Genomic DNA, 22801 nt, shown 5'->3' with positions numbered 1-22801 from the left:
GCCTGTCCCGCCCGGCCCCCTGTTCTGTGCTATCTTGTCCATCGCCCTGTCTCTGTGAGTGGGGCTGTGCTTGCCCTGGGAGCACGGCTGGGAGATGTAGCCGCCGCTTTGTGTCGCTGCACGAGCGAGTGTCCTGTGTCTGCCGTGGGGGCCCTCCCCCCGCCCCCACCGTCCTGCTGTGGCCCGGGCCCAGGCGGCCGTCCGGAGCGTGGGAGGGCCCCGGCTGCCTGCCCTACCCTGGTGCTCAAGCCGACAGCACAAGGAGGGCCGGAGCCAAGGATGGGGAAGGAAGCCGGGCCTGACCAGATGGAAGCGGGGCTCCCTGGTTGGAGGCAAGATAAATGGCTCATGGCTCAGAGAAGGTGCGGACCCGGGGCGTGAGGGAAGGGGAGGCTCTGAGCTGCTGGTGGTTCTCACAGCTCACCCAAGATGGAACAGCACGGCTGCATCCCAGCGTGTGCCCAGCCCCGTGCCTGAGGACACACAGGTGGAGGGCCTTCCCCATGCCATCTTGGGGGCCACAGATGGAGAATGAGGGCCAGCCGTGGCATTTTCTCCCCTCACTCAGGTTGCCCAGGGTTGGTGGTCAGGGCAGAAGCTGCAAAGATTGGGGGAGGCTCATTTCATTCACTGAGACAGGCACCGGGGGTGGGGGTCCCCTTGTCCCGTTGCGGCTCTTACCCGGTCCCAGCCAGTAGGACCCGAAATCCAGGGAGTTCCGACTTTGCCATGTGTCTAGTGCGTGCCTTGGCCCGCTGCAGCCCAGCTGCCAGGGTCTGCTCCCTCCCCTCCCCAGCCCAGATCAGCAGTCTCCCCTGATCTATCCCCTCTGTACATCACCAGCCTCGTTTTTCCAAGACCAGACCATTCATTCAACAGCAGATATATTGAATAGCTGCTTTGTGCTAGGACTGGGGCTCAGCAATGAGCAAAACAGACCTTGTGGAGTTTCCAGGTGGGAGGACAATCACACAGACAACCACAAACTGATAAGTGCTATGGAAAAAACATGTATGCCATAGGAATCGGATCTTGTCTATAGGTCAGGGAGGGCTTCCTGTAAGAGGCAGCATGTAAGCTGAGATCAGAAGGGTGAACAGGAGGTGAGGGTGAGCAGCAGCATTCCAGGAAGAGATGCTGGGACTGGAGGGAGGGCAGTTTGTTCCGGGGTCTCTGGAAGGATGGTGAAGCTATGCAGGGAGCCTTGAGGTGGAGAGAGAAGGCTGGAGCAAGGACTGGGTTTTGTCACCCTGAGAGCCATGGGGAGCTGGTGACAGGTTCTGAGCAGGAAGGTATTTTTGAAACGATCACCCAGGCTATTGGAAAAGTTCCAGGGAGCACAGGGAGGCCTGATCAGTGTAAGAGAGGATGGTGGGAGTGGACAGCCTCCAGAGGGATGGGAGAAGCAGCTGAGTGAGCTTGCCAATGGCTTCATGATGTAGGTGAGGGGGGCGAGGAGCCAGCGCAACCCCTGAGGAGCAGAATGGCTGTGGGGAGGGGCGGGGGGGGGGACCAGGAGACTTCTGTTCAGCACACATCATGAGTTCTACTAAGGGCGTGCTGAGTCTTAGGTGCGCCATTGAACTGCCAAGAGGCGATGAGTAAGGTTGGAACCCAGAGGCTCGAGCGGGGAATCAGATCAGTGTGTGGCTCGGATTGAAAGCCATAGTCAAGGCGGAGGTCACTTTGGGAGGACGTGCAGAAGAGAAGAGGGCCCAGGACCATGCTGGGGAGAGCTCTTCATGTTCAAAGGCCAAGGACAGGAGGCTGACCAGGCAAGGTACAGAGAGGGAGGTGGCAGACTGCCCTGCGGCAGAGGCAAGAGACAAGCCAGCAGGTCCCTCCTTCCCAGAAGACCGGAGCCTGCCACTGGGGTTGGTGACTTCAGCAAAACCGGAGTTTGCGGGGATGCAGATTCCAGGCCTGGCTAGGGGGTGTGAGCTCTGCGGGAAGCCTGCCAGTCTTGGGAGATTGTAAGACCTGTGAGAAGGGGAAAGAGGACGAGTTAGGGGATTTGAAGGCGGCAGAGGCGTGAGCAAGTCTGATGCCAAAGGGAAGGACGTTTACCTGCAGGCCGAATCCACGTGCTGAGGGGGCAAAGACAGAGGTGCAGGAGTGGCAGTGATCGCAGGGGGAGCCTTCCTTAGGGCAGGAGCGGTGGCTGGACGCCCGCCGGAGCACAGGGCGTGTGCCTGCAGTGGGAGCCAGCACCCAGGGCGGAAGCCACTGGCTGCGCTCCAGTGACGGTCACGGCTAGACCCGGGGGTGCGTGGCAGGGAGCTCTGATTTAGTTTGCTGACATCTGTGGTGTACTCCCGCTGTGGCCAATGTCATGCTACCAGCCTGACTTCACTGGCGGGGCATTGTGACAATTGGCTGTGGTTCAGAACCCTGCAATGGCGCGTGGCCGTGGGATCGGGAGAGAAGGGGCGGGGCCAGCGGACAGGGACCCGCGGGCGTGCAGGCCCAGGTAGCCAGGGCTCTCCACCTGGTGGCCTGTGAGTCCTCCCCATTCCTTCCTTCCTTTCTCTCACTCGGCCTATGGCTTTTTTGTTCCCTCCTTTCTTTTCTCTCATCCTTCTGCCCTATGCTGGCCGCTGGCTTGGCATAGACAAGCAAGACAGGGTTCTTACACTCATGGAGCTCATGACTAATGGGGATCCCACTTAGGCTCAACTTGATGCCCAGAAATCTGGCGAGGAGGAGGGAGCAGGAGGCTCTCGGTGGCTTCTCAGACGCCTGGAGTTCGGGCAGGGACAGAGAATGAGGTGCTTCTGACAACAGAAGGGCACTGCCTGGGCAAAGGTGCTGGGGTGCCATAGGCTGGTACGGCTGGGCCTCAGGTGCCAGTGGGGGGCTTTCAGGAGCAAGCAAGGCTGGAGAGAAAGCAGGGCCCAGACCCCACCCGGCTCTGCAGATCCCATGAGTTTAATTTTGTACAAAGATGACCAGGAGTGATTGAAGTGTTCAGGACCAAGGAGTGATGTGGTCAGATCTGCATTTTAGAAAAATAATTCTGGCTAGAGTCTTGCCCTGGGGCTGGGAGCGTCCAGAGTGGAGAGAGGGAGACAGTGGGAAGGCTGCAGCTGGTCAGGCAGGAGGTGACTGGTGGCAGCCTGGGCTGGGGAAGCCATAGGAGGTGGAGAGGAAAGTAAATACAGTTAACATCGTACTGATCCGAGTGCTCACTATCGGCCAGGCCGTATTCTCAACACACTAGATGTCATCTCATGTACCCCTCCAAACAACTCCTGGAGATACATGCTATTATTCCCCCATTTTACAGATAAAGAGACAGGCTCGGAGATTAGAGGATCAGGTAAGGCGGTCTAAGAGTAGCAAGAGCAGATTGAAGAGCTTGTTCTGGTTTGACCAGGTACGGGGTAGGGGCTGCCACCCCTGAGACCCTAGCCTTGGACAAGGAGATCAGGAGTTTAGTATGGGTGTGTTGTCTGGGGGCCTTTGGGACATCCAAGCAGAGATGTCCCCTGCAGAGTTAGACATCATTCAGGCCTCCAGCTCCAGGAGAAGGCTGGTTGACAGCAGAGGTTTGGGGGTCATGAGCACAGCAACAGTGCTGGAGGCCGTGGGCACAGGCGAACTTGGCCAGGAAGCAGGTGGAGAGTGAGGAGAGGCGCAAGCACAAGGAGCCGCAGCGTGAGGGGCCGGGGAGGAAGGGCAGCGGCGAAGGAGCCGCTAAGGGGCCAGGCCCAGGCCGCCAGGGCCAGGGGAGCGAATGTTTCGCGGCTTTCCACGTGGCAGAGACAGGTTGAGAAGTGTCCACTAGAAGCAAAGAACAGGGTCATTGTCAGGCCTTGCTGGAGCTGTTGTCTTGGGGCAGTGAAGGCAGGAGCGAGAAGGACTGAGTGGGGGGCGAGGGAGCAGCGCCACCCCTATCCACATGCTGCCCTTCACAGCATGGCTGGGGCCGTGAAGGTGAGGGGGACAGTGGGTGGAGGTGGCCCAGGGCTTACTGTTGAGAAATGAAGGTTTCCTTTTAGTGTGTCCTAAAATTTTCCACTTATCGCCTTGATTTTAATTAATTTGTAGAGCTTCAGTAACTTAATCCTACTGGGAACTTACAAAGTACAGTGAAACTTCAGCTAGCCAGATTTCTTGGCAAATGAGCCAGCCGCTCAGGAAAATGAACATTTATTTGAGTGAAAATATTTGAAATATAGGATTTCTTTTTTAAAACATTTCTAGTATGGAAATAATCATATAAACATATGCGGTAGAGAGAAGACTCTAATGAACGCCCACATCCTCACCATCCAGCTTGAATAGCAGCTCCAGACCAATGCTGTGCCCTCCATGCCCCCTTCCCCCCCCCACTAAGCTCTGAGCTCCGGGACCCTTGGAAGCAGATCCTAGATATCAATTCATTGGTACAGCTTTCTTACGTTTCTCTAAAAGACAAAACACTTTTTTAAAAAATGTGACCACAATACCATTATTACTCCTAAGGTCTTTAACAATACCTCCTTATTTTAATCAAGTATTCATTGTTCAGATTTCCCCCAACAGTCTCATTTTCCCCCCCTCCATTGGTTAAAATTAGACTCCAAACAAGGTCCACACATTGCATTTATTGGCTCTGTCTGTTAGGACTCCCTTTCTTTTCTTCATGTACTTTATGCATGGAGGAAACGCGGCTGCTTGGAGGCGTGAGTGTTGCGAATATGGGACTGAGCTGAGCGCCCCCGCGGAGCAAGCAGGACAGGGAAGGCCGAGGATGACCGGGCAGTCCAGATAGTCGGGTCACCTATCTGCAGGAAGGAGGCAGAAGGTGGAGGCCCGTCCTGAGCAAGGGGAGAGGCCAGGGCTGCTGAGGGCCGGGGCCTGTCCTTGTGCTCCCTGAGGCCTTACGGCTGCTGGAGCTGAGGGAAGGCGGGAAGATGGCCTGAGCCCAGGAACAGGGGCAGAACCAGGTGGGCGAGAGGTCAGGGGCCAGGCTGGAGGTGAGGGAGAGGCTGGGCCTGAGGTCAGGCCTGGAAGGAACAGGATGTCTGTGTCGTGGATGAAGGGAGAGGACAGTGCCAGAAACCAGCTCCTCCCTCCCTGGCCCGGTCCCCGGTCCCCAGAGCCCCTCCCTGGCCTCCCAGCTACAGCTCCTCCCAGGGGCCCGGACACCAGATCCCTTCACAATGCTGGTGGTCGGTGGCCCCGAGCCCTTGTTCTGCCTTCTCCTCCTCCTGCTCCTGGGCCCCCACAGCCCTGAGGGGGCCAGTCCTCCTCAGAGAAGGTTTGAGTATAAGCTCAGCTTCAAAGGACCAAGACTGGCGCTGCCTGGGGCTGGAATACCCTTCTGGAGTCATCATGGAGGTGAGGGGCGGGGTGGGGACCCGCTGGAGGGGCTGACGAGCTCTGGGCAGGTGGCTGTGACTTGGTGGGGAGCGGGCCTGCCGGTACCAGCCGCTGCCCAAGAGGGCTTGTCTCCTCCTCCACCCACCACAACCCCACCCCCATCCACCAGTCTCAGTCTCTCCTCTCTGCCTCTCTCTCTGCGCTAGGACTTCCCTCTTTTCCTTTTGCCTCTCCTTGGACCCCCTCTTCTTCCTCTGCCTCTTGGACCCGTAAGTACACACATGCTCGCTCACATGCTGAGCCTCAGACACACAGACACAAGGCAACTTGGACCAGCACCCGCCTCCCTCCTCCCTGCTCCTTGCCGCCAGGAGAACTGGGGCTGCCTGAAAGGAGGTACCCTCATGGCCAGCTGTTTTGCCAGAGAGGGCACCAGCTCTGCCCTGTGTGTGTGTGTTGGGTGGAAGCAGGCATGAGAGCATCTTAGCTTCGGGAACTTCCAAGCCCAGGCCTACAGAGTCTGTCTTCTACTCGATCTCGTTCAAAAAGGATTTTTTTCCCCGATGTGGGGCTCAATCTCACAACCCTGAGATCATGACCTGAGCCGAAATCAAGAGTCAGACGCTTAACCCACCCAGGCACCCCTCAAAAAGGCTTTCTGAGGACTTATAAGGACCCAGGCAGTACCGAGGAGCTTAAATTAGGAATGAACAAGATTAAGAATTAAAGCTGAGGCCGGAGATGAGTCCAGGAACATGGCTTGTCACCAAAACATGCTGTGCGGTCTGCCCGCCCTTCAGAGTTGGGCCATGGATCTGGTTCAGAGCCACCTAGCAGGCAAAGCAAAGAGAGAAAGCAGATCCAGTATGTGTTTGTGTCTATGAGAGGGAAGTTCTGAGACAGGGCACGATTCCTGACTGAGACCAGAACAAATATCCCTTTAAGATGACAGGCCTTGTCAGGAGGGTCTTTGGCCCCATCTTCCCTCACAGAGGCACAGGAGGTAAACAAAGGAAGGGGCTGATTCTCACAGCACCAAACCAGGCTCTGCCTCAGGCCTACGAAGGCAGGGCCTGTACAACCAACACTCCCTGTTCTGGGCCCGGTCAAGTCTGGAGTGTCCCAGACCATACAGGGGAGCAGAAGCACGTTCTCCAAGATCACGCAGTGATATTCGTCTTGTCCGTTCATTCATTCACTCATCCTTTCATCAGACTTCCACCACCATGCCCCTCTGTGCCCAGCCCAGAGACATAGGGCTGTCAGACTCAAGGAGCCCGCAGTTTGGGATGAGGTCTCATGGACAATCCACATAAAGCTGAATGCATAAGTGTCGTATACAGTGGACAATCCTTGCCTCCTACAAGTCACTTCGGATGCAGTGGTGGCCTCTAAGGGCCCCCAGGACATTTGGCCTTACAGCCTCTGAGCCTCCCCGCCCCCAGCCCTGGCCTTGCTGAGCAAACAGCCTGGATTAGCAGTCTCCGGAAAGTCCTGGCAAGGCCTGGGCCTTGGGCCAGGTTCCAGGCTGGCAGATCAGAGGGGTGGGGAGCCAGCTGGGGTGAGACCTCTGATCTCCCTTCCCCTGATTCCTGCCAAGCCTGCCTCAGTTTCTCTCCCCTTTCCCTCCTCCTTCCACATAGGTCTTCCCCTAGCTACAGCCACTGAGAATTCTCACACCCACACTCCATCCTCCACCCTTTGCTTACAGTCCTGCCAGCCAGTTCCCACCTTTGCTTTCATGCTTTCCTCACCTTTGAATGTCCCCTAGGTCCCCCCACCAGGAAGCCCCCAGCCTCATGTGGCTACACTGGAGTCCCTCCAGGCTTCCACAGCCTGGAGTCCTGAACCCCAGCGTGACTGTCCTAGCAAAGCACTCTGCTGGCCTGTGGCCTTGGGCACGTCCTTTTCCTTTACAGGGACTGTTTCCTACCTGAGACACAGAAAGGGGTAGACACAAATCTCTCCTGTGGTGGAAGAAGCTGAGGCTTGAACAATGCAGGGGTTGGGGGAGCCGAGCCCACATACAGTAGAAAATTAGGGTATAGCTTGTGATGCCCCCAAAACTTAACTGTTAATATTGACCAGAAGCCTTACTGATACACAGACAGTCAAGGAACACATATTTTATATATGTGTTATAACACATGTCTTATATCCTGGATTCTCATAATAGGGTAAGCCAGAGAGAAGACAGTGTTATCAAGAAAATCATAAGGACGAGGGGCACCTGGGCGGCTCAGTCTGTTAATCGCCCGACTCTTGGTTTTGGCTCAGGTCATGATCTCAGGGTCCTGGGATCAGGCTCCACGCTCAGCGCGGAGTCTGCTTGAGATTCTTTCCCCCTCCCTCTCCCTCCCCCTCTGCTCCTCCCCCTGCTCACGCTTGTGCCCTCTCACACTCTCCTTCTAAAATAAATAAATTTTTTAAAAAAGAAAAGAAATCGTAAGGAAGAGAAAATACATTTGCAGTATCATACTGCAGTTATCGAAAACATTTGCGTGCCATCAGTCAAGGGTCAGCTGTACTTTGGAACCAGATGGAGCTGAGTTCCAAACCACTTAGTTCTTTAACTCTTCTGAGCCTCAGTTTCCTTGTGTGTAAAATGGGGTCTTTTAAAAGCAGACTGCACAGATTTGTGGTGAGGCTTGTGTGAGAAGGCAGGTAAACCTCCCCCCAACCCCATGGATCTGGCATCTGTTGCCCTCCCCTGGCAAAGCCCCCCCCCACAGCTGTGCTGGGGTTCCCGTGTCCAACAGCTGGCCTGTTATTTCCTGGCAGGCCTTGATGTTACCTCCTTTTTTCCCCTGGCCCAGCCCAGGCCAGAGAGAGAATGATGGGGGAAGTGGGGACGGTGGGGCCCCGGGCCTGAGCTGCCCTGGTCCACAGATGCCATACTGGGCCTGGAAGAGGTGCGGCTGGCCCCATCCATGCAGAACCGCAGCGGCGCCGTGTGGAGCAGGGTCCCCGTCCTCTTCTCTGCCTGGGAGGTGGAGGTGCAGATGAGGGTGACTGGGCCGGGGCGCCGGGGAGCCCAGGGCGTGGTGAGTGGCCCCAACCAAGGCTGGGCAGAGGGGGTGAGGCCGGGAGGCGGGTGGGGAGCCCGAGGTTCCGGTGTCCTGAGGGACCCCCGGGCTGAGCCGCTGGGGACCCGCAGGCCGTGTGGTACACTCGGGGCAGGGGCCAAGTAGGCTCTGTCCTGGAGGGGCCGGCCTCGTGGGACGGCATCGGGATCCTCTTTGACTCCTCGGCCCAGGATACCCAGGTGAGTCGTGATCTGCCCCCCGCCATCCACACTGCCCATGTTCCTCCCTGTGCCTGCGGCTCAGGCTGCTTATCCCGTCCCATGCAGAACAGCCCCGCCGTCAGCGTGCTGGCCAGCGATGGACACACTCACTACGAGCCGCCTGGGTAAGGGCCTGTCTGGACGGACCCCTACCCCTCTCCTGGGCCATGAGAGCCTCAGCGGTTACCCACACCGCCGACTCATGCCCCTGGCCCAGCCTCTGACAGCCCCCCACCCCCCACCCCGCCCTGGGCCTCTTGCCCCGGGCTCCCTCCAGCTTGGTCCCAGCTGGGCCTCCTCCGGGGCAGGGGCCGGAGTTTGCTTGCACTTCCCCGGAACTGCCCCACCGAGTCCTCAATTCATTCAACCTAACAGCCCCCCCTTGGGGGGCCGGGTGTGAAACGACACAGGGCAGAACCTGTGCTGGGCGCTGTCACTCATAACATCTCATCTGATCAGCAACACTCTGGAGAAGGGGGATTATTAGTCCCTGATTACAGGGAGGACGTTGAGGCCCAGAAAGGTGGAGGGACTTGCCCGAGGTCACACAGCTGTGTGCAGAGCTGAGATTTGAGGCCAGATGGCCCACGCCCTGGCCCTGCGTCAGCTGCCCGCCTGCCAGGGCCTTCCCCTTCTCCCGGGTGATGTGGCTGCCCGTCCCACCCCGGGCCCGGCTGCCTCCTCGCTGTCTCTTAGCAAACATCCCTTAGCTCATAACAATTAGAATAATTGCCAGCGTTTATGGAGCAGAGCTTACCGGTATGCCGGGCACAGCACCAAGCACTTTGCACTCACTGTCTTAGTTATAACATAACAATGTCATGAGGTAGTTTCAATTATTATCCTCATTTTAAAGATGGGGCAACTCGGGTCTGGAAGGATGTGGTAATTTGCCCAAGGTCCCACGGGCTGCTCTTCGGAGCTGTGGCTTCTCCCTGCTCCGTGCCGCCTCCCTCCTGGCTGAAGGCAGCCGCGACCGCGCTGGGCTGTGTGCCCGGAGACCCTCGGGAGCCCTCTGGCCCGCAGACCTCTGCTCGTGCTGCCCGTCCTGAGTCTGTCCTGCTCCTTCGAGCTTGGAGAAGCCTTTCCAGAGGCGCAGGGGCACGTGGAGGTTAAGGGAGGGACAATGGGAGGATGCAGTGGGCCTGGGGGACTGAGGGCAGAACTCCACTGTTGGTCCAGACTCTGTCCCCCGAGAGAAAAGTCACAGGAAGGCCTTGGCCTCTTCTGTAAACTCCAAGTCCCAGCACTCTGCCAGGCAAGGCTTGCTTTCCCACTCCTCTCTCTCCTGCTAAAGAAGCACACTACAGCAAGGGAGGCTCAAGCTAGACCACAGGGACCTGTCCCGTCCCAGGTCACCCAGTGGGGAGGGTGGGGGTGCCGCAGGCCCACGCAGAACGGCCTCTGGGACCGCCCCCACCGGCCCGGCCGTGGGTCCTGTGCGGCCAGGCTGGATTCCAAGTGCCCACAGGAACGGAGCCAGTGGGGTGCTGGGCTCCTGCCACCGGGACTTCCGCAACCTGCCGTACCCCTTCAGAGCACGGATCACCTACTGGGGGCAGAGGCTGCGCGTGAGTAGCCCCTCCTGCTTTTGCAGGTTCTCTGGGCAGGGAGGGGCAGACCATAGGGCTCAGAGCTATAGAGTTGCTATGTGAGCACCCATGACCCCAACCACACGTCCCTGGCACATATGGGCGGCGCTCTCGTGGGACCCTCCCTGCACAGATTGCTAACCCCCAGAGCACATACTTAGGAGGGCTAGCGCGAGACCAGGTGAGCGCGTCCCTCCACGCCATTCTGACACCAGGCCCTGCGGCCGCCTTTACAACCAGGGGAGTCAGTGACTCAGAGGTGGAGATGATGCTAGGGTCAGGGGAGAGGAGGGGGTTCCATGCGCAAGGGGCTCAGTCCTCTGTGCCCCTCAGGTGTCTTTGAACAGTGGCCTCACTCCCAACGACCTAGATGAGGTCTGCGTTGACACGGGGCCCCTGCTTTTGGCTCCTGGAGGTTTCTTTGGTGTCTCGGCAGCCACCAGCACCCTGGCAGGTGAGGACCTTCTGGGCAGGTAAGAGCAGAGGAGTGATACCTAATGACCCATGACCCATCCTGAGCACACCTTCTAAAGAGCTCTGAGTTGGGTGTGGGCCAGCCACTTGCCCTCTATGTGGCCTGGGGAGTCATGCACGAGCCCTCTCTGGGCCTCTGTTACTATTGGGGAAGCTCATGTCTGCCTTGCAGAGTTGCTGAAAGTCTCAAATAGGATAAAGCACAAGAAGTCTTTAATCCAGTGATGGCCCCATAGGTGCCCCTAGCTGGGAACTGTGGGGCAAGTGGAAGAGGGACAGCCATGAGGGACATTTACGGAACTGGAACAAAAGGATATAACATAATGAAGAGTCTACGGAGGGACCCACAGCTGGAAAGCAGGGTGCAATCTGAGAGTGGGAGCTCTTGAAGGCTAGGACTTTGGTCTTCAGACTCCAGACATTAGGGAGCCATGGCAGGTTTCTGAGGAGGAGAGTGACATGGTCAGAGCCATGCTGAGGAGGCAGTCATTGCGTGGTTGCTTCTACCAGTAGCAGCCACGCTCTGGGGCCTGAGGGTGTCACCCGGTCTGTTGCCCTGTCTCTAGCCACTCACCGTGGCCCACCTTTGGCTCTGTGTGTGGGTCAACCCTCACAGTCCCCCCATCTGCTTGTCTGACCCTCACACATTTCTTATGAAGTGAGCAAGACGAGGGATAGAGCTGCCCAAAGTCACCCAGGTCTCCTGCCTGCCTGGAATATAATGGAGCCGGGGGGGGGGGGGCGGGGCTGAGTAAGTGGGCAGCTGGATGGAGGGGGGCATCTTCCCTTCCCTTCTCTCCCCCCTTTCCAGATGACCATGACATCCTGTCCTTCCTGACCTTCAGTCTGAGTGAGCCGGGTCTGAAGGTAATGCCAGCCCTGGGCCGGCCTTCAGGGGAGAGACAGCCCAGGGACCCCTCCCCACCCCAGATGCTTCTGCTCACATCACGTGCAGTCAGTCCTATCGTCCCAGCCTTTATCTCTACAGCTATCTGTCTATCTCTCTGAGCTCTGCTCAGGCCAGGCCTTGTTCTGGGCAGTGCTGGGGGCCAGAGGTGACCTAGAGCTAGGCCCTGTCCCGAAGCATCTCCCCAGCTGGCTGGGGGCTGCGGGAGCATGGAAGAGGGGCCCTGACTGGCCAGGGGGAGCAGGGAAGGCCACCTGGAAGAGATGAGCTTGAAAGGGCCGAGCGAGGTAGCTGAGAGGAGGAGCAGCGGGGACAAAGGTCTGCGTCCTGAGAGAGGTGGGGAGCTGGGGCAGCAGCAGGAGGGAAGGGTGTGGGGATCGGCAGCAGCTGGGCTGAAACCACAGGGCCTGGGGGCTGAGCCGAGGGAGACCCAGCGGGAGTGCTCCAGGAGGAGGGTTGGAGGCCCCGTGCGAAAGCTCCCTTCACCTGCGGATCTCCCACGGGTTTCAGGCCTGAGTTTTATCTTCTTTTTCCAGCCTCCCCCGCAGGCCTTTCTGGAGATGGAGGAGCTCCGGCTGGCGAGGCAGCTGGAAGGGCTTTGGGCAAAGCTGGCCCTGGGCCCCAGGAAGAATGCGATTCCACAGCCGAGCTCTGAAGTCCAGGAAGAGGGTAGGGACCCAGGGAGCAAGCAGGTGGGGCAGGGGCCCATTTGAGTACCACAGGATCCTCTTCCCTTCAAACCAGGAGTCCTTTAGCTAATGGGGAGATGAAGGTCTAAGGAGGCCATATCTAGCAGACCCTGGGTCCCGGCTACTCTGTCTTATCCCCACCTCACCACCCAGGCAAATCCTTCCAGGGGAGTCTTGGAGGCAGAAGCCATGCCTTTCTGCTCCCCCTCCCCCAAGGCCAGGCCTCTCTGATCCTGCTTCCAAGGAGCCCCCAAAAGATAGGATCTGCTATCTCACTGCAGCTGGCTGCATGTCCCAGCTCTGCCCCAATCTCCAGGGGAAAGAAGCTTTGGCCTGGAGGAGATGCTGGGCAGACACCGCCAGATCCTGCAGGCTCTCCAGGGTCTGTCCCAACAGTTGGCCCAGGCTGAGAGGCAATGGAAGAAGCAGCTGGGGTCCCCAGGCCACACGAGGCCTATGGGAGCCTGGGTGAGTGGCCCCTGGGGCACCCAAGACCCTGCCTGCAGGCCTGGAAAAGCAAGCTCCCTCAGGCATTGGGTCCCTGGCACCAGTGGGCTCCCTCTGTCCAGAAGGAGGAGCAAGCACTATACTTGGGAACTTGTCTCCCCCAAGGTCTGGAGGGAAAGGAGAGCCGGGGTGCGGTGCTGCAGGTGGCAGGATGGGGTGGACCTGCCAGGCAGAGGAGCGTGCGGGAGGGTGGCCCTGCATGAGCACATACCCACGGATCCACGCGGCTGGGGCTGGGGAGAGGAGATGCCAGGTATTTGGACACAGGCTGTAGACAAGTGCCAGAAATAGACTGGGTGCTAATTTGCATGTAGCTCCACATGTGATTTGGTTCACATACGGCTTGCTTAATGCTCAGATGCACCAGAATCCTTGTTTCATCTCCACTGCCATCCTGGCTTCCCCTCCAAGAAGCCGTGCCCCATGGCACGCCCAGCCCGGGGCCTGAGAGCTGGACTCAGTCAAGATGTGAGATGCCGGGCAGAAGAGACCCGTGACTCCTGGGAGCTTTGCTGGGCTCTGGCAGCTCAGGCCTTTCAACTTGTGTCCTCAGGCCAGAGCAGCTGAGGCTGGGTTGCTGGGGGTGGGGTGGGGGTGGGGAGTGGGGATGGTGCCGCACCCCAAGGCCAGGCCTCTCTGATCCTGCTTCCAGGCCCCGAACTCCTCCTGCCAGATTCTGTCCCACCCCAGAGAGGGGCGGTCACTTCTCCAGGCCACTCAGCAAGACAGAGGCCCAAGCACTGAGAGTTGTTCGGCACTGGCCCCATCTTGGACTGTGCCCTGGGGGGTAGTAGGTAGGAGAGGACTGGACTGGGCCTCTGCCTCCTTCAGGGGCAGAACCATTTCTGCAAAGGGCAGAAAGCCCATGACCCTCAGGGGGAGGGGCTTGAGAGGAGGGGGAATCCAGAAGCCCAGCTGGACAGAGGAGAAACGCAGTGTGTCGGATAATGTCTAAACTGATGAGGGGCCAGGCAAGCTGGCAAGGACTTCCAGAAGGAAGAGGGCTACAGTGTCCTTGGGGAAGAGGGACTCTGAGAAGAGAGGGGCTGTGCCCTGGGCCCTAGAGAACAGAGCGGCACTCCTGCAGGACTCTGCCAAGGTCAGCGCCCTGCTCCATGGACAGAGGACTCTGCTCCAGGACCTGCAAGAGATGAGGTAAGGGCACCTGCAAGGAGGGGTCCTGGGGGAGGGACAGAGAAGCCCTGCTTCACCCACTTGCTCAGCCTCAAGTTCCTCCATTGGCCCCCTATTCCTTTCCTCACTTCCTGAGCATCTGGCACGAAGTCTGGCACATAAGGAGGGGCTGGGGCAGAGTTAGGTTTGTCCAGTTGACCTGAACTTAACTGAATCAAGTTTAAAGTCTGAAATTCCTAGTTTAAAAGTAACTCTCCCTGGAAGGGACTCTTCATGAGAGCCCCTCTCAGACACCCCACTTGCCCAGGGAAAGTTGATAAATCTGAGCCGTCCTTCAGTGACAGCTCCTGGAAGGAGGGGATTTTTTTTTTTTTAAGATTGTATTTATTTATTAGAGAGAAACAAAGCACAAGCAGGGGGAGCCAGGCAGGGGGAGAGGGAGAAGCAGACCCCCTGTTAAGCAGGGATCCCACTCGGGGCTCGATCCCAGGACCCTGGGATCATGACCCGAGCCAAAGGCAGATGCTTAACTGACTGAGCCACCCAGGCGCCCCACAGAAGGGATGTTTTAATGACATTCTTGGAGGAACCATAACCAAGATTGGGCCCAGCTGAAGGGGGGGGCAGTCCCTGATTTCTTTTTGCCCCCCCTCCAGCCCCCCAACACCCCACTTTAGGCCAAGCCTCAGGAGCTACCTCTAGAGCTCTGGGGACAGGGAGGTCACTTTGATGCCACAGAGGAGGAAAGCTTCAGGCTAGATGCTGGCTTCTGGGTGCCTCACCCACATCTAGATGCTTGGGGGTGGGGACATGGGAAGAGGGAGAGGAACTAAATCCCCTGGGGGCTGGGGCTGGAAAGCAGAGCCCAGGGAGGCTAGAGTTGAGACAGACAACTTTAAGGGGACCTTTCTCTGAGCTAAAGCTGTCTGAGGATACAGGAAGAAGGTTTGGAGAAAGAAGACAGCCCCTAAGAAGGTGCCCTATGGATGGTGCCTGTTTCCCACCAGGTGCTGCTGTTAGGGATTATGAGAAATGGTTAGGAGGTTTGGGTGCAACCAGAAGGCATAATGAGTCATCTCCCTTGGTTTCCACCCCCCACCAGGGATGCAGCTGCCCACGTGGCCTCCAGAGCCGAGCTCTTCTATCTGCCTGTGGGCACCAAGCATCATTTCTTAGAGCTGGCCCAGATCCTGAGCCTCCTGCAGAAGGACCTTCAGGGCCCACTGGTGAGAGGGAAGGAAGGGGTACCATGAGGACCCCATCCTTGAGGTCTGGGCTCAGGCCCCCTTCCTCTAGCACTTCTGCATCCCCAGGCCCTCCTGCCCTTGTGCTCCCCTCTTGGGACTGCTGGCAGGCACACCAGTGTCTGTGTCTGTAATACACATGTGATCTTCTCTCTGCCCTCTCTGCCCTCTGGAGGCTCCCATAGACTCTCAATGCCAGCAGGGCCCTGGAGACCCTTGGGTCCAACGCCCCTCAGTGACCAGAAGGGAAACGGGAGTATTCAGAGCTCGGTGATAAAGCCCTCCCTTCCCCGTGCCCCATCTTGCTCTTACCTTTGCCCTCACCATCACCTTGTCTTTCGTTCTCTACTTCTCTCTTTCTCATCTCTAGAGCCTTCGGAGAGCCCTGATGATCCCAGGCCCTAGGCCTTCCCAGCTGTTCCCACAGATGGAGCTAGAGGGGGGGATGCTTTGTTCTCTGACCCCTCTCCAAGTTCCCTGGATGAGAGCCAGGGTGCCCCAAGCCCGGGGAAAGGAAGTAGAGCCCACACATGGCCCAGATCCCAGGTCCCCTTTTTCCTTTTGGGTGAGAAGCTGATCCAGGACTTTAGAATGTCCCCTTTCAGGAAGCAGCAACCAAGAAGCCCCGCCCACCTGGCCAACCCCCAGGGGCCTCCTCATGCCTGCGGCCCAGCATCTTCTTGTTCTTCCTCCTCCTTCAAACTATAGGCTTCTTCTGTTACGTGCACTTCAGGTGGGTCTTCCCATGGGTAAGACATCCTACACCTACCTGGCATCTCTTAATTCTGGATCATAGCCACTCGATTTGAGAGATGAGGCACTGAGGCCCAGGGGGACTGTGCCTGGTCTACCAGCTGACAAGGAGCAGTACACAGGCTAGGACCCATTTTTCTGATAGGCTCTACTGACCACTGGCTCAATTGCTGGCCCCACCTAAGTCCTGCAATCACAGAAATCACTTGCTGGTATGAGAAACTGATGAGTAACTGATAGTTATGTGGTCAGTGCCATGATGGCAGGAAGCTCAGGGGCTATGACAGTACAGGAAAAAAGCACTTGACCCAGCTTGGGGCGATCAGGGCATTGACCTGGAAGGGACATTGGATATGGGTCATCAAGGTAACTAGAAGTTTTCCAGCCTGTCAAGATAAGTAAAGGCATCAGTGCAGAGGAATAGCATGAGAAAAGGCATGGAAGCATGAAGAAAGCACAATATTCTGGAGAAGAAGTGGCAAGTTCAGTACTGTCAAAGCAAAGTGTGGGACCAGTTTGTGAAACTGGGCAAAGAGAATTTAAAAGGTGGTCGGAGGTCACTAATTCTGCTTGGTGGGTGTTTGTTGAATGAATGAAACATTTAGAGATGGAGAGTGTGCTAAGGTGCTCAGAAATGGGACTGACAGTCCTTATTGGTGGAATTTCAAGACAAGAAGAATCAGTGTGGTCTGGGGTGGTGCCAGGGGAGAAGTGAAGTGTGCTGAGCTTTAACAGCAGAGTAGAAGCGGGGACAGCCTCCAGGTGAGAACAGCAAAGGTACAAAGTGGAAATGATGACAAGCTTATGCATTATGTAGGCTTGCAATGGTGGCCATAAGGCTGGAGCCACTTGGACAGACCCTGAATGCCAGAGGAAGAATGTGGTCTTGATGGGGCAGGCCAGGGAGCCACAAAAGGTCCTAGAACAGGGGAGGCTCTGGGGGAGAGATGCTAGAGAGGTGAGTGTGGGAGCCTGGTCTCAACAACCCCAAAGGCAGAAATCCAAGTAACCTTCTTCTCCTTTCCCTGGCAGTAGGCAGGAGCTGGACAAGAGCCTTTGGGACTGTTTGTCCACAGGCAGCCCTCTGTGTCCTGCACCATGCATCCCTGGGGCCCTGGGGGTTCTGAGGAGGCAGCCTCTCTCCCCCAGCATGCATGCATGACTCACCTGAAAACCCTGACGGAGGTGGATGGTGTCTAGGGAGTAGAGAGCTTGGCCAATACCTTCTCCTTCTGGGTGCCCAGCTCCTGCCTGCACCTTAACTTTTGCGGAGCTCCAGTCTTATTAAAGGTGATTTACATCTTCCCATGCCCCATGCTTTGATAGGCTCATTTACCTTCGGACTTCACCTTAATCTTTCTGAAGGCTTTCACCTTTTCTGGACAGGAAGCTGGCAGTGGGCTCCAAGCAGGCAAGGAGGTCAAGGACTGGCTTGATTGCCAAAAGACCAGATACCCCACAGCCTTGAGCCCTTAGACAATGGAGGGAGAGGAAGTCCCAACTGTGTATAATTCTATCCCCAAATTCACCCAGAACAAAGAGTGGTATCTCCAGGGGTCCTTCTTGGCTCAGTCCAGCCAACATCACCATGAACAACCCTCTCCTTCTCCACTTCTTGCAACTTTAGGGTTCAGTGGGGCTGGTAAGTGACGGAGAACTCTGAGGCAACCCATGGAGACATAATTGGGATTCCTGCTTTCTGGTCTCCCTCCCTTTCCCAGCGTCCAGATCTTTGAGCAGCTGCTGGGGCAGCGGGATGGGGAGGATGGGGTAGGGCCCAGGGCTGGATCTTTGCCCCTTGCTGCCACTTGAAACCGCCAGCTGAAATCCTGGCTCTCAGCGACCTGGGAGAGGAGGGGGTGGAGGAAGAGTAGGGAGCAGGGTTCCAGGCGCATCAGTGCAGCCCCTTTCCCTGGGGAGCGACCCCACCCCCGCAGGCCCTAATCCGTTGTCAGCAATGCCCAGGCGGAGCTTGGCGTGGAAGGAGGCACGTGGGGGAGGCGGGAGTGCGGAGCGGGCACGTGGTCCAGCCTCCTCAGCCCCGTGCATGCCCCCCGCCCCCCGTGAGGAGGGGTTTGGGGAGGTGGGGGCGGGCCTGGGCAGGGGCGGGCAGCGGGAGGCTCAGAGCGTGGGGCGCCGGCCCGCGGCAGGAGCTGTCCGCGAGACCTAGTGCTGAAGTAGGTGCGGACGTGCCTGGCTCCCGGAGCCCGGTGCCAGGGCCAGCGAAGACCATGGCGTTCATGGTGAAGACTATGGTGGGCGGCCAGCTGAAGAACCTCACCGGGAGCCTGGGGGGCGGCGATGACAAGGGGGACGGGGACAAATCGGCGGCCGAAACGCAGGGCATGAGCCGAGAAGAGTATGAGGAGTATCAGAAGCAACTGGTGGAAGAGAAGTGAGTGGGATCCTTTCCTGCCTCCAACGACCTTCCCCCACCCCCTCCAGCCACCTGGCCCACCACTAGGGCGGTTTCAGACCCCGAGTCTCCTTACCTTACTTTTTTAGACATGGTAAGAAGCTGGGATCTGCTTTCTAGGCTGACCCCAGATCCACCCCATCTCAAACCCAGGACCCCGTCCCAGCTTCGCACTCTGGGCCCAGAGGGAGTGGGGGCAGGGACAGGAGGGACCTGGGATGGGGTGGGGGCACGTGCATTTCTGACGAAACAAGTAATCCCTTAATCCGATCTGGTCCTAGCTGTCTGCATCTTCCAACTGGAGCTCCTTTGAGCCTGAGGTTCTGAGAAAAGCGATGCAGCTGAGGGGTCTCAGAGTCACAGAGACAGATCTTGAGAAGGGGCACTCAAAGATATTGAGCCTCAATGTCTACTTGTGTGCAGGCAGTGCTGGCACAGAAAGGCAGCTGGGGCTGGACTCCAGAGCTAGGCTGCTTAGTTAGGTTCAGATCCAGGTTTTTCTTCTTTTTAGCTGGGTGACTTTAAACTGGTTACTTAAACCTTTCTGTGCCTCAGTTTCCTCTTCTGTAAAATGGGGATGGTAACCATAAAACATGCCTTATATATTTAGAAGGATTAAACTATTTAACGCATGTAAACTGCCTAGCACAGTGCCGAGCACATGGTGTATCATTAAATATTAGCTATTATTTCGCTTAATCCTGATAATAGTTTTGTGAGTTGCAAAAGAGGGAAATAAGTGACATATCCAAAGTAGCGGTGCAGCCAGGACGCAAACCCAAGTCTGTCCCGAATACTTTCCCCCACACGACACAATCTGTCAGGAAGGGAAAAGACAGACGGAGTTAAGAAGCCGCGAGGGACACATATTAGGGTCTGCAGAGCGAGCCAGACAGGCTGACGGCTCCCTCCCCGATAGTCCAGTGGCAGGTGCAGGGACAACAAAGGGCCGCGATGATGGGGGGAAGGCAGCACGGACTAACCGAGGCTGCCAGGTCGGAGCACCCTCGCGACACACAGGCGACCCTGGCAGGAGCGAAGCTGTTCGCGCCGCGGGACGCGGAGACCCCTCCCCCTTTCCTCGCAGACCCCGCCCTTTCTCTCAGCCCTTGAGATGACTCCGCCTCGGTGCTCCCGCAGGATGGAGCGGGACGCGCAGTTCACGCAGAGGAAGGCGGAGCGGGCCACGCTGCGGAGCCACTTCCGAGATAAATATCGGCTGCCCAAGGTAAGCTTAGGAGCCTGGGCTGGTAGGCACATGGGGACCCTGAGCTTAGAGCTCCCCACTCTTTCTCCGGACTCTGGTCTCTGCAACTCTCAGCTCCTAAAACTCACGGAGTTCTTGGTTGGATCCTTCGTTCTCTGACTCAGAGGACAGGGCTTGGTGCTGAAGGTAAGCCCAGCCTTCCCAAGACTGATAGGTTTGTGTTTCTGGAGCCAGTTCAGACCCCTTCTCTCCCCCCACGTCCCCCTCCCCCAAACCCCAATCAGGCCCGGGCAGATGAAGAAGTGGAAGGCAGTAGATTTTACCACAAGGTTGAGTACACTTGGAGCTCCTGCACACCCAGGGAGGGCGGGGTCGGGTAGAGAATGCAGCACCCACTGTGTGCCAGGCACTTAGCCTTCATGCCCTCATGTAGCCCCTCAATAATTCTTCCATGTAGCTATCACCCACACTACAGATAAGGAAACTGAGGCTCAGAGAGATTAAGGAACTTGACAAGGCCACACAGCCAGCTAGTGTTGGAGCGGGGTCAGAGCTCAAGCCTGTGAATGTGGAACCTCAGCTTGCTGTAGGACCCCTGGCTGCCTTCCAGGGTATGGAGTCCGCCTGCAGAGAGCAAAATGCCCACTGGTTGGTCAACAGCCAGGAGGATGTCTCCCATAGGCACTGCAGCACTAGATGGGCATGTAAGTGTTGCCTAACGAGGAAACTGAGGCACAAGGTACTCCCAGTGCCCAGAATCTTCCACTTGAATTGGAAGATCAGACATGCGAACATCACATTCATTCATTCAACAAATGTTTACTGATCCCTTGGCTGCCTCTGGCTCTCCACAGGGTACCAGTCTCTCAGTGGGAAAACCAGTCCAGAAAGCTGGGAAAGCTACTGAGTTAAACCCAGCTAGGAATGGAGTCATTGCTCAAATGCTTGACTAAGCACAACTCCTGTCATCAGGGAACTCTGAATCTAATAAAAGAGGGAAGACTTGGCTGTAACTGAGTAGGACATAAAGTGGGAAGCACCAGGGTCTCCAAAGGGGTAGAGAAATGCAACGACAACCAGTAGGTGTTGTGCAAAGAGATCACAAATGTTGGAATCCATGATGTAGGTTTATTTTTTTTTAATATTTTATTTATTTATTTGAGAGAGAGAGAGCACAAGTGGGGGGAGGGGCGGAGGGAGAGAGAAAAGCAGACTCCCCGCTGAGCAGGGAGCCTGACACGGGACTCGATCCCAGGACCCCGGGACTATGACCTGAGCCGAAGTCAGCCGCTTAACCAACTGAACCACCCAGGTGTCCCCATGATGTAGGTTTAAAACAATTGCCCCTGCTTCCTAGTTGTGCGACGTCCACAAGTTATTTACTTAAATTGAATAATTTACTTACTTAAACTGAGCCTCAATTTCCTTATTTGTAAAATAGAAATAAGAATACCTACCTCACAGGGGTATTTTGAATGTCAGCCATAGAGTAGGCACTTGATAAATGGTATCCGTCACTGTGATCCCTATGTCCTCCAGCATAGGTAATAATAGCCAGCCTATGACTTAGCTGACTGGAACAGTTTGACTCCTAAGCATTTTCATTTTGCTTTATTCACTATGCTAGTGTCTTCAGTATCTCAGAGTGAAGTTAGGTGGTATAAAAGTGCAAGGTCTCCATGTCCAAGTGTCAAAAGCTTGATCCTGGGATGTGGGGGTGGGGGCTGAACTCACTGGAACATATGGCTCAAGAATCTAAGGGTTGGGAGCCCAGTCCAGGCCTCCTCCCTGTCCCTTCAACTCTGGGTCTTCCTGGGCCTCCAGCCCCACTCCACCTCCTCCCCTCTTCCCTTCAGAACGAGACAGATGAGAGCCAGATTCAGATGGCAGGTGGAGACGTGGAGCTGCCCCGGGAGCTGGCCAAGATGATTGAGGAGGACACAGAGGAGGAGGAGAGGGCCTCCGTCCTTGGGCAGTTGGCCAGTCTCCCTGGCTTGGACTTTGGCTCACTCAAGGACAAGGCCCAGGCCACATTGGGGGACCTCAAGCAATCAGCTGAGAAGTGCCACATCATGTGACTACTTCCCCTGGGGTTGCCCACTGGGGTGACCAGGGGGCTGGGCCCACATGAGGGCTAAGAACATGTCTCAATGTCCAGGGACCCACACCCCATCTTAGTTTTGTTTCCCCCTGTCCCATGTTAGCTCAGGACCCTTCTCATCCATGGCCCAAACCTGCCTTCTGGTCTCTCCCTCTCCACTGGGTCCAGAGTCCCCATTCCTCACCCTTTCCCTCAGGACCCACCCTCTCTGCTCAGCCTGGAGAAGCCTCCTAAGATTGTAGGAATAGGCCCATCTCCCTCCGGCCATGGCCCCAAGTTCCTGCACACAGGAGCACCCATAGAGAGACACATAGAGAGACATGGAAACCATGGCGTGTGCGGAAGCATGCACCACAGACACATCCTGGCAAACACACACGCACACACACACACACGCACACACGCACAAGCCAGCCCCTGTAGACACCAACTCAGACATGCTTAGAGGGCTCTTTGGGCAGACACACTCAGTAGATCAGAAGCCCAACTTTGAGCCTCTGTGTTCATTCTCCTTGAAAGCCACTGCTCTTTCTGGGCCTCACTGCATCATCTCTAAAATGGGGGTGGACTGGGTAATTTCTAAGACTCTTTCTGGCTTGGCCTCCCTGGCCCTCGGAGCCCACCCCGCACTCCTCCTTGGGCTGGACAACAGCTGCAGCCATAGCCTCGAGCGGCTGCCGTTGTACCGTGGGCTCTGGCTCCCGGGAGCTGAGTGATGCTGTGTGAGGGGCCGAGTGCCAAGGATGAAGCTGGCACTGAACGGTAGCCCAGGCGGCTCCAGGCCTTCTCTGGACCCAGGCCCAGGCAATTTCTGTTCTGTTCCTGTAGAACTCTCTCTGGATTCCATAGCTGGATCTCCTGTCAGCTCTGTGAAAAATAAAAATTTGAAATGATGTACCTATCCTCCCACTTCTTATAGACCTCCAGGAATCCTGGGGTTCGCAGGCCCACAGCCGTCTTCACCCGTAGCTTCATAGCAATGCCAGCCTCTCTTAGATGTTCAAGTCCTACCTCTTGGGGCCGTGGGCAAGGGCAGGGTTCCCGCACTGACCTAGGGCGCCAGGTCCAGCCTGGGGCTGGATGAAACAGGTCTGGGCTTTGAGGAGGGTGCAGCAGCCAGTTGGATGGGGGTGCACATGGACATGGCCGGGCCTCCGGGCCATTACTTGGGACCCCAGGAGGGG

The 22801-nt window shown here is 56.8% G+C and overlaps 2 protein-coding genes across 2 annotated transcripts; both read left to right on the top strand.

Moving 5' to 3' along the window:
* Positions 1–99: 99 nt before the first annotated feature.
* LMAN1L (lectin, mannose binding 1 like) lies at positions 100–17055 on the top strand. The gene is given in 14 exon segments (XM_064570146.1): positions 100–5325; positions 8197–8351; positions 8465–8718; positions 10065–10164; positions 10519–10639; positions 11471–11526; positions 12103–12235; positions 12572–12723; positions 13415–13444; positions 13446–13508; positions 13850–13917; positions 14999–15122; positions 15746–15873; positions 16929–17055. Coding segments are annotated over 14 exon segments (1689 nt in total). The 5' UTR covers positions 100–5147.
* On the top strand, positions 15963–22510 carry CPLX3 (complexin 3). Its single transcript, XM_045901876.3, has 3 exons — positions 15963–18288; positions 19450–19537; positions 21373–22510. The coding sequence occupies exons 1-3, from the start codon at positions 18125–18127 to the stop codon at positions 21592–21594; spliced, it is 474 nt and encodes a 157-aa protein (XP_045757832.1). The 5' UTR covers positions 15963–18124; the 3' UTR covers positions 21595–22510.
* Positions 22511–22801: the final 291 nt, after the last annotated feature.

This window comes from Mirounga angustirostris, unplaced genomic scaffold (genome assembly GCF_029215605.1).
Source record: "Mirounga angustirostris isolate CCGP_5_RB_7025 unplaced genomic scaffold, mMirAng1.0.hap1 SCAF_9, whole genome shotgun sequence".
Classification (NCBI taxonomy): Eukaryota; Metazoa; Chordata; class Mammalia; order Carnivora; family Phocidae; genus Mirounga; species Mirounga angustirostris.
Note: the sequence above shows the minus strand (reverse complement) of the source record. Positions and strands in the feature narration are given on the sequence as shown.

Excerpts from the sequence above, each read along its gene's own strand:
- CPLX3 (XM_045901876.3), top strand. The coding sequence starts at position 18,125 with ATGGCGTTCATGGTGAAGACTATGGTGGGCGGCCAGCTGAAGAACCTC. Across the intron at positions 18,289-19,449 it reads AAGCAACTGGTGGAAGAGAA|GATGGAGCGGGACGCGCAGT; the intron begins GTGAGTGGGATC and ends GTGCTCCCGCAG. Across the intron at positions 19,538-21,372 it reads ATAAATATCGGCTGCCCAAG|AACGAGACAGATGAGAGCCA; the intron begins GTAAGCTTAGGA and ends TCTTCCCTTCAG.